The sequence below is a fragment of the Orbicella franksi genome, chromosome 2 (assembly GCF_964199315.1).
Source record: "Orbicella franksi chromosome 2, jaOrbFran1.1, whole genome shotgun sequence".
Lineage (NCBI taxonomy): Eukaryota > Metazoa > Cnidaria > Anthozoa > Scleractinia > Merulinidae > Orbicella > Orbicella franksi.
Window position 1 is genome coordinate 1,501,808 of NC_138146.1, and position 10,568 is coordinate 1,512,375.

General features: G+C 37.7%; 1 protein-coding gene across 1 annotated transcript; it reads right to left on the bottom strand.

The window, feature by feature from the left end:
* Positions 1-14: 14 nt before the first annotated feature.
* On the bottom strand, positions 15-10,333 carry LOC145475077 (stress-70 protein, mitochondrial-like). Its single transcript, XM_081455215.1, has 17 exons — positions 10,124-10,333; positions 9,961-10,019; positions 8,754-8,937; positions 8,180-8,265; positions 7,060-7,258; positions 6,603-6,709; positions 6,120-6,192; positions 5,850-5,939; positions 5,227-5,319; positions 4,482-4,691; positions 3,764-3,991; positions 3,185-3,289; positions 2,734-2,851; positions 2,516-2,610; positions 1,976-2,068; positions 925-1,065; positions 15-846 (listed from the first exon to the last, which is right to left on the bottom strand). Exons 1-17 carry the CDS (start codon positions 10,223-10,225, stop codon positions 733-735), a joined length of 2,097 nt encoding a protein of 698 aa, XP_081311341.1. The 5' UTR covers positions 10,226-10,333; the 3' UTR covers positions 15-732.
* Between the last annotated feature and the right edge of the window lie 235 nt (positions 10,334-10,568).

Here is a 10,568-nt window from a genome sequence, read left to right on the forward strand (position 1 = left end):
ACTTGATAAGTCTCTTGATAAGCATTCCTTTATTAGCCGAGCCTTAAATTAAAAATGGATTTCTATCACTTTACAACACCATTCTTAACAGCGGCCATCGCCGCAGTTACTTCGAAGAGAAGTAACCAAACGAGCGGGATTCCCTTTAACCTCCATTAAAAGACGGGCATAGACAAATGCGTCTTGTTATAAGAAATGTAATACGTAGACATGTCTGAACCTCATAGGTATCACACGTGCATAACACGTGCACACACAAGCACGCGTCTGAGACACAAGTGATTCATTTGCAAATTGCTACAGTCAGTTAAGCCGCCAAGACGCTTATGTTTCCCTGCAAGTCTTAAACAAACAACTAAGTAGAAAACTCGACACTCTTGGAAAAACTGCTATGTCTACTTCAAGATGGGTGGTGTGGTGGGGGAGGGGGGGGGGGGGAGGGTGCTTGAAGGAAAAAAGCAGTGATGAAGTATCACCCGCCCGCCCCGGTATTTGCTTGTCATTATGAGCGTATGAATGTTTAGAAAGCGAGGTCGGCAAATGTCATCATATGTTATTATGGTCCTTTTTTCACAACATCTTCACTTGAAATGAGTACTTCTTGGATAAGTTCTTTTCTGTAACACTCACAGCCACGTACGAATCCATCATTTAAGCTAACCAAAACAAAATTCCTCTTGATACAGTGACGATTCTTGCACGGCTGTGGTCGTGGATAGCGCGTCAAATAATTTAGCTTTCTTCCTTCTTCTTTTCTTGCTCTTCCCCAGTACCTCCGCTTTGTTCGCTTTGTTCGCCTTGGTCGCTGCTTGAAGACGAGGCTCCTCCTTCCCTTTCGGAGGCCATCTACAATGAACATTTGAACAGTCACGTATCAGTAAATGACAGGGATCCGTTACCCACAACCCACCACGGTCACATTACCTTCTTGTAAGCCATCTCAAAGAGTTTGAGTGACTTCTGTTGCAGTTCACTGTACGCCTGTCGGATAGACTCGGCTGTTTCGCTGTCTTTTCTCGCTAACACTTCTCTGACCTTGCTTATTTCTTCCTTTAGTTTGCCAGTCTGTCAGAAAAACAACAAGCCTCAAGTTATCTCTTCTTATCTAACCCAAATTAATAATCACTTTAAATCACAAAGGATGACTGCTCAGTCTTATTAGCCCATTAAGATTATTTCGGGCAGCCATGTACTCTGTTTATTTTAACTTATCTTTGTTCATCTAATTTCTAATTTCTATGTTGAGCACAAATAAAGTTGTTGTTGTAGTTGTTGTTGTTGTTCTAATGCTGTGCTATCACATAACCACATAATTAATTTATTCACTTTCAATATATTTTCAATATTAATTTTTTTTTTTTACTTTATATTGATTGGATGCGAAAGCGTTATCAATTATTAAATGTAGATGTAGATGTGGATGTACATGAACCTTTTTTAAAAAAAAAAGTTGCACAAAGTTATCTTGAGTCGGAAAGAGGTTTTAAAATATTAACTTATCAAGGGAAAAACGTACAATGCAAAATAAAAATAAACTGAAAAGGAGAAAAGATGGAAGACTGGGGAACAACAAACAAAACAAAAACACCAAGCTACATTCTTAATGTTGCTGGACCTGTGATTAAGTAACCTCTACTGAAGAGTTTTTTAAAATGTTATTTACTGCCGTTGTTATAGTTTCTTTATTAGGGTTGAGTAGTTGGTCCTACATGTTCCTACAAAACAACTCCTCTCACCCATTAACCCACCTATCCACTTCTCGTTGCACAGCCTTCGTACACTGTAGCCGACACAATTTCCCGCGGGAGTGAATTTTTTTTTTTCTGGCGGCACAGCTCAAATAAAGCAATCACTCACTTAATCTCACCAGCTACATCTTACGCACAGGACACTCGCTGCTACAATTACATCCGTTATTCGAGTTCCTACTTAGAGTGAACAAGACAACAGTATAAAAAGTTACAGCATGTCTCACCTCGTCACTTGGTAACTGGTCTTTGAACTCTTCCATCTTAGTCTCTGTGTCATGAATGATTCCCTCGGCTTGATTGACGGCCTCTGTCAAGTCCTGACAACACAAACAGCAGCGGAGAGAACCATAAGAACCATGTTTAGTGAAGTATTCAAACTACGAGCTTCACACCATTTACATGATCTTATCAACACCTTTGTAACTTACATGTAGCTTACTTCGTTTCTTCCAAAATTGTTGCACAACCTTACAATGTATGCCACAATTTTACCATGCAAGGTTTTAAGCAAAAATCGACAACATATGAAGGGACACTAACTAGTATTCTGAACATATGAAATTTACCCCACAATTTCATACGAAGTCAAACAGTTTACTGTATGCATACACATCACATAAAATTATACCTTGTGCTCTCTTTGTCAGCTTAGAAAGGGGGACAGCTTAGAAAGGGGGAACTAATCTCTTACAGTGTAGCTATCAGAGAGCCCTCACTGTATATACACAACAACATAGTACAAAAACAAATTCATCCTTGCTTACTTTTCGTTGTCTGTCACTATCAGCAAATTTCTCTGCTTCTCTGACCATGTTTTCAATTTCGTCTTTACTAAGTCCTCCAGAAGACTGGATAACAACTAAAAATAGACGGGAAAACTAAGTCAGAAAATCTCTAAGAAGTAAGCACTAAGACAATAATCAATGTAACGTACGGTAGCCTAAAATGTTGTTCTGTTACTGACAGCAGTGTGTTCGCTTACTTTGTTGCTCCCTTCCAGTTCCCTTGTCTCTAGCAGACACATTGACGATGCCGTTAGCATCAATATCAAAGGTGACTTCTATCTGCGGCACACCACGAGGAGCAGGAGGAATTCCAACCTGCACATGACAATGTATTGCATAGTCAGCATACAAAATCTCCTTACTAGTCCTATAAATTTCTTACTATATTGATTGGGAGAATTTGATGATGAACATCAAGTGTTAAGGTTTACAAGTAGGTTCGCTACACGTGCTTGCACACCTACATTGTACATAATGACACGCATACATGTATTGTAGCCCTGACTTTCAGAACTAAAAGCAACAAGATAACTTCTGAAAGATCTTACTACATGTAACTAGCTTCACCCTTCCTGTCACGAGGCACATAGGGCCGCAAACAGATCTTACAGTACTACTAACAGTATTTTGATTGGGGCATGTTCTTACCAGCTGAAATTGACCTAACAGTTTGTTGTCATTGGCCATTTCACGTTCTCCTTGGTGAACCTTGATTTCAACTTGGGTTTGGCCATCAGCTGCTGTAGAGAACACCTGGGGGTGGGGGAACAAATAAACAATGTTACTTTACATGTAATGCAACTGTGCTATAAAGAGGCTTTGCCGTGGGGTTACCAACTGAGCAATGGAAATTTACCAACACAAAACTCGCATGAATGAAATATTGCCTGATGACAGATACAAACGAGTAATACTGCTCAGTTCAGGTCTGTGGGCCAGGCCAAGTTGTCACAAAGTTTTCAGTAAGATGGCTTCATAGCTGGAGTACATGTACATGTACATGTAGGTGAGTGATTTTGCCATGTGTTATTCTTAAGAGTCAGAGGAAGAAAAGTAAAGAAACCTGCCAGGGGCACGAAGTCGATAGTTGTTTTTGCCGGCAGCTGGCTGCTTTTGAGAACACCACATCGAGGGGGTCTTGATATCCACATGATGATGCTAATCTTTCTGGCCTACTTTGACACAACTAAGATGATGTGCACAGGACAACCTGGAGGCTTTACTTACCTGGCTTTTCTTTGTGGGTATGGTGGTATTCCTGGGGATAAGTTTTGTGAAGACTCCGCCCAGTGTCTCGATACCAAGAGACAATGGTGTCACATCTAATAACAGCACATCCTTGACGTCACCAGCGAGGACACCCCCCTGAATAGCGGCACCCACAGCAACAGCTTCATCTGGATTGACTGCCTTGCTAGGGGCACGGCCAAAAGTATCTTGCACAATGGACTGCACCTGTTGAGAAAACAGTTATTGCATGATGATTGAATGATATTCAGTTTTGTAATAAGACAAATTATTCTTGCATTTCGATTGCCTCTTATTATGATCTGTTAGAGGATGGACAAATAGAAGACGAAATAAACATTCTTTTTTGTTTCTTAATATTTTTAAAAAAGCAGATTCCATGTCCCCATGCGACTGTTCAGTAATAGATCACAGAAGACATCAAAATGTGCACAACATTAGTAGCACTCAGCTATCACCTTGTATACCACTTTTTCGTTCTTACCACATTTTGACATCATCTGCGATCAACACTTTGCATTACAGAACAGACACACAGCAAAATGGACTCTGTACACAGTTCTCATCCTTGTCCATGTTGAAAGCACCAAGTTTGTTACAGGTGTGAAGATCAAGGCAACAGTTGACTTAAAACTTGGCTTCATGTTGCAAGAGAAAAAGGCCAAGGACAGAATTTGCAGGAAAATTTAGCGCATACCTTTGGCATTCTCGTCATTCCACCAACCAACAAAATATCACCAATTTCGCTCTTTTCAATGCCGGCATCTCTCAGACATTTCTTGCAGGGTTCCACAGTCCTTTGGATGAGGTCATTGACAAGGGACTCAAACTTTGCACGGGTTAGTTTCATGGCCAAATGCTTAGGACCACTGGCATCAACAGTGATGTAAGGCAAGTTGATGTCTGTCTGTAAAAGTCAGACAAGAAGCCATGAGGGTTGCAACAAACACTGAACTTACGGGTTCAATACATTGTGGATTGCCAGAAAATCCTCTGGCATACCTACACATACAAGTACAAGTAAGTGCATAGTTGTAGTTAATTATGAAGGATCTGTGGTCATTGTACTATCAGATTGGCAAATACAATTACATGTACTTTCTTCCTCAATTTATGAATCAGATATTTGAAATTTTGGATTTTGCATAAGTAAATGAAATTTTTAATGTCAGTACTGTACATGTATAACGTACAGTGATGTAGCTTTCCTTGTGATTGACTTCCTAACTGGCCAAGACAAAACAGTTGACATGTACTGTACATTCATAAGTATGTCAAAACATTGCTGCAAAATGCTTTCAATTTCTTTTTCATTTCTTTTGTACAAATTATTTTTTTCTCTCAAATTCAGAAGAAAAATGTTCTTTCTTCTTGCTGTAAAGCAAAAAGACAAAAACGTTCTTGAAAATGCCAGCAGTTAGAAAATAACGTAACACTTGTACCTGCACAGATGCTGACAGTTCAATCTTTGCTTTCTCAGCAGCTTCTCTCAATCTTTGAAGAGCCATGTTATCTTTGGATAAATCAACTCCGCTCTGAAAGAATAACACATTCAAAAGTTGAAACCTTACCCTCCTAAACTTAAAAATTCAAATTCTCCTTTCTTATTGCCAACCATTTCCAATTCCAGCTTTTGAGAATTTAGCAGTACATCAACATCCACTAGTTGGTACTTAAGGTACATGTATAAACACATTCATTACTAGGAAAGTTATGATTTTATCAGATTTTAAAGATGGTGCCAAAAGTTTGCTGAATATTCTATGGGTTTTACTTTTTTCGCCACAAAACAACACAGCAAACCACAACGAAAACAAACAAACAACAGCAAAACATTCTAATATGCTCATTCAATACCATAACCATAGGAGGACAAGTATCTCAGCAAAATAGCTGCTGAATTCATCAGAACTACATGTACATGCAGTGTTCCTTTAATGAGATGTACGCCTTCATACATGTGTGCTTTGTTAGTGAGTAGTTAGTGTACTTTGAGTAATAAGAGTCACAGTTTCTCACGCTAAACTACATGTATAAATTACTGTTTTGAGTACAGTGTAACCACCTCTCTCTTGAATTCTGTAATTAGATACTTGAGTAGTGTGTTGTCAAAGTCTTCTCCACCCAGGTATGTATCACCATTTGTGGCCTTAACCTGCAAAACAAGTACAGTGTTACATGTAGCTGCTAATTACATTTCCAGTGACTGTACCATGCATACATTGGACTGGATCTAAATAAAAAGAAATGGATAAAGTAGATGTGCAAAATAAAGTGTTATTTTTGTTTCCTTTAACCATCTATTAAGAAAGACCAACAATACAAAATTTCTCACCTCAAATACACCTTTCTGTATTTCAAGAATAGAAATATCAAATGTACCACCACCCAGATCATAAACTGCAATTCTATGGATAAAAAAGCAATTAAATATATAAAAATAATATTCATTATATAACACATTATATAATTCTTCCCAAAGGGTGTGGACAAGAAGTGCCCTACAGCAAACATTAAGACTTTTTTGTGACATTGTATAAGTTTTCAATTATTGACAAATATATTTACATGCCATTATTCTATACATAAATCTACATTGCTTGTTCATTGGTACATCACGTACATGAATGAAAAATAACAAAAGTGTAAATTCCAGTTTTCAGTTTGAATTGGTCAAATCATCCACAGCTTGTATAGTGCAATGTAATGGAAAGAAGAATATTTTGTATGTATTCATTCTGTAGTGTATGGAGCAACAATCTCTAATGTAAAATTACTGTGCACAGGCATAACTTGGATTTTCAGTTTTTCAACTCACATTTTGTCCTCAGACTTATCCATGCCATATGCCAAAGCAGCTGCTGTTGGTTCATTAATCACTCTCAGAACATTCAGTCCAGCTATCTGACCAGCATCTTTAGTGGCCTATGAAAAAGGTAATGGTGCTTTATTAATAATAAGTATAGGTAATCACATTATGAATCTGAGAGTAATTTAGGATTTACACTTCCAGATATATTTGAAAATTACACGAACCTTTAGGCAAGTGCAATTAATTTGAATGAGTTTTGAATGCCATGAGCAGTGTAAATCTTTCATTGCTCAAGCTTTCATACAATTACTCAATTAATATAGTATAATGACAGAGAAAATTATGGACATGCACAAATTAATTTGCATCTCAGTAATAAACAAAATAATACACCTGAAATGCAAAATCTTGAAAAATGTGTGTAGACCACCAATAAAAGATCATATTGAAAAATTGCACAAACCTGTCTTTGAGAATCATTGAAGTAAGCTGGAACGGTCACCACGGCATTCTTGACTGTAGTACCCAAGTAATTATCCGCAGTTTCCTTCATCTTCATGAGTACAAAGGCACCAACTTGGCTTGGTGAATACATCTGTCCATTGGCCTCAAACCATGCATCTCCATTTGAGGCTTTCACGATTTTAAATGACACACTTTGCCTGGAAAAGGACAGGAAATTCATTGATTATTACTTTTTAGAAAATAGCCCAAGAAACTACCGGCTCTGATTGGTTTAAACTCATGTTCCTACAATTTGATAAAAAATAAAGAACTAGCACAAGCTGTTGAGGTAATGATGGCACGAGCAACAAGACTTTACATTTTGATGATCAGAGTAAACAAGTTGTTTTCTTTTTTCCTTGTGGCATTTTCTACAAGAAATAGAAAACATTGTTTTCTTTGTTTCTTTCAAGTTATAGAAACACTCGTGAAAGTTTGGGAGAACTCGAAAAGTTGGAAACACTTGCCTGTCGGCTGGTGTTCACACAGCATTTCTCATTCTTCCAAACTTCCACTTGTGTTTCTATTAAACAATTAGATTATGCACTCAAGATTTCTATCACGTGATAGTCGACAACGGTGCAGCCTGGGTCAACTTTCAAGCATAGAATTCAAGAGGGAATCATCTAATTGAAGATGCTAGTGGAAAACCCTGCTAAGCAACTATTTAGGTCAAAAAATTTTTTTCGTCAGAAGTGCCCGATTTTTTGCATATGGCTTTCAATTTACTTACCTAACAATGCCTTGCTGTTTTTTCGCCAGTTTGCTTTTCGTTTTCGAGAAAATCGAGGCCAAAATATCCCAGAGTCGTTTTAGTATAAATCTACTAGTCATTCAAAAATATAATCTAAATCCTCTTCAAAGACACTTCAAAAACACAAAGAAGCGACCCCTAGCACATGCTGTTACACAACTCACTGTCCACAACAGAATAGATAGTGAGTGGCGTAGCCAATCAGAGTATGCCATTCGTGATAGAACACTAGTAGATTTATACTTAAACTTAATAGAAACAAAAAAATGTTTTCTTTTTCTTAAAAATCACTTGAGTAATAGTGCCTACACATGCAATTACTTACGCATCTTTTTTGATCTCCGGGTCATCAAATCTACGACCAATGTATCTCTTGGTGGCATATAATGTGTTCTCTGGGTTTGTTACTGCCTACAGACACAAAATGGGGAGTTTCACTAGTCATAACAGAAAACGATAAACTCATGATTCCAAAACCATAAAGGGGTATTTACCCATAGAACCCAATATCCATATGCATTTTAGTTAAAATTTGCATGTTACTGTTTTTGGCTTGTAAATTTTCAGAGTACACTGTGGTTGGATTTTTCTTTTTCTTTGCTAACATTTACCATTATTTATAATACTACAAAGTGTGTACAAAGTACAATTTTAATCACAACTGCTACATTTTACGAACATCAAATGAAGATGGACATTATTCACGAATTGCAAAAACTGAGAAAACATAAAACAATCTGAAATATGATGCCTAAATACTGTACATGTATGTGGCACCTTGACCACAGGTTAATACACTGTATGCTCTGATAAGTCCACAAACAGAAACTTCACAGTAAATTGACTATTAATTTACAAATGTTATTAAGTCACAAAATTTACGTTGTACAATATTTTACCTGTCTCTTAGCTGGAGTACCAACAAGTCTCTCACCATCAGCAGTGAAAGCAACAACAGATGGGGTGGTCCTTGATCCCTCAGCATTTTCCAACACTTTAGGTGTTTTGCCCTCCATTACCGCAACACAGGAGTTTGTTGTTCCAAGATCAATGCCACACACAGCACCCCGCACAGCTTCAGAGCTACAACAATAAAAGCACCATAAATCAAACTTATTTACATGTAATTCAGTCACACAATCAATTAATCAAAACAGCTGTATGTCTGATAACCAAACTCGATCAAACTAACTTAATCCATAGTCTAATTTCAGTTGAGTTCAACTGCATAATTTGATTAATTGACTTAGCCGGGTTTCAATCAGTTGACAATTGCTTAGTAAGGTGCCTGATACCCTTCCAGAACTTATCAAGAGGCAGAGTTTTACATGGTCTTGCATTAAGTCTGTGTAATTCAGAAAGATGCCTACAGCCTGCTCATACAATATAAATCTGATTGTAATTTCATTGATGACACTTGTAGAGTACTCTGCATGCGGATATTAAAAGATAAGTATGCAATAGACCATTTTACAGTTGTCTGCTCAGTGACCTGGCCTTTGTATCGTAGCGAGGCTAGAGTTGACCTTGTTTTGATACAGACTTCACTGCTTTTGTTGTGTAAAACAAGTTGTTCTGATGCTAACTAGGTGCATTTACATGACAAAAGCAGTGAGGTCTGTATCAAAACAAGGTCAACTCTAGCCTCGCTGCCATACAAAGGCCAGGTCACTGAGCAGACAACTGTAAAATGGTCTATTACACAAAGTGAGAAATCTGGACCTTGATTCTACAATATAACCATGCCCTAATATGAAGTTAAATTTTCCGCCAAAATATTTAGGTATTGCAAATATCAAATCAAAAACTATGTCGCGTACATGTATTAAAAATCTGAATACTGTACATGCAAGCTGGTGTAGTTATGTAAGCAAATTACATAAGATGTCATTTATGTGCTGAATCAAAATTTCTAAAAGCCGTACAAGACATATATCAAAACTCATCCATTGCTGATAAATTCGCACAAGAATTAAACTTTAAACGCGAAGGATTTGTTTAGTTTTGAAAGGTAGCTGTATAGTACTTCTGCTATCAGGTTTATAGGTCCAATGACCACGTGCAAATTGTATTGCCTTTAAAATATTTGTCCCACTTCGATCTTACCTGTAAAAACGACTTTTAAATAATCCATTTCTCGAGAGAATATCCTCTGTGATAACTCTCTGAACAGAGGAAAAAGAAGATCGAATGTCAGGGAATTTACTCGAGGTGCAAAATGTCAAATCACCGGCAATTTAATTCTGCAATCGAGAGGTTCGACACTCACCTGAGTAGTGACCGATCCAAAAGACCTCAGGGATGGCACATGGCGACCAATTCGAGCAAGGTGCTTGAGTGACTTTCGTGCTGTATTTACTGTCGACCACATTTTTAAATTTGGAAGTATTTTTGCTGTGACTTATCCAAATCCTTTTTTCAGGATGGCTGATGCAAGTTTGCAAGGCGCACGAGAGATTTCTTGCGTAAGTGTGGCGCGTGCGCACGCTGACTCTAAAAGTTTTCCATATTAGGGAACCTAGTGTTCAGTCTCTAAAAGACAGTACGCGGTCATCAACAGATTTGTTCCAGTCTTCTGCGCATTCGAATGAATTTTGGCAAAGATTTGGGAAGATAATTGGAAAATAACGCGAAAACGCCAAAAGGAATCCTGCTTAATTAAGGCAAAATAATACAACTTCTTTCATATCTAGGATCTCGAGCTAAATTCTACA

Coding starts and splice junctions, on each gene's coding strand:
- LOC145475077 (XM_081455215.1), bottom strand. CDS start 10,225: ATGTGGTCGACAGTAAATACAGCACGAAAGTCACTCAAGCACCTTGCT. Junction 3,992..4,481: donor GAATGACGAGAATGCCAAAG/GTATGCGCTAAA, acceptor TTTTCTCAACAG/GTGCAGTCCATTGTGCAAGA. Junction 847..924: donor TTGAGATGGCTTACAAGAAG/GTAATGTGACCG, acceptor TGTTCATTGTAG/ATGGCCTCCGAAAGGGAAGG.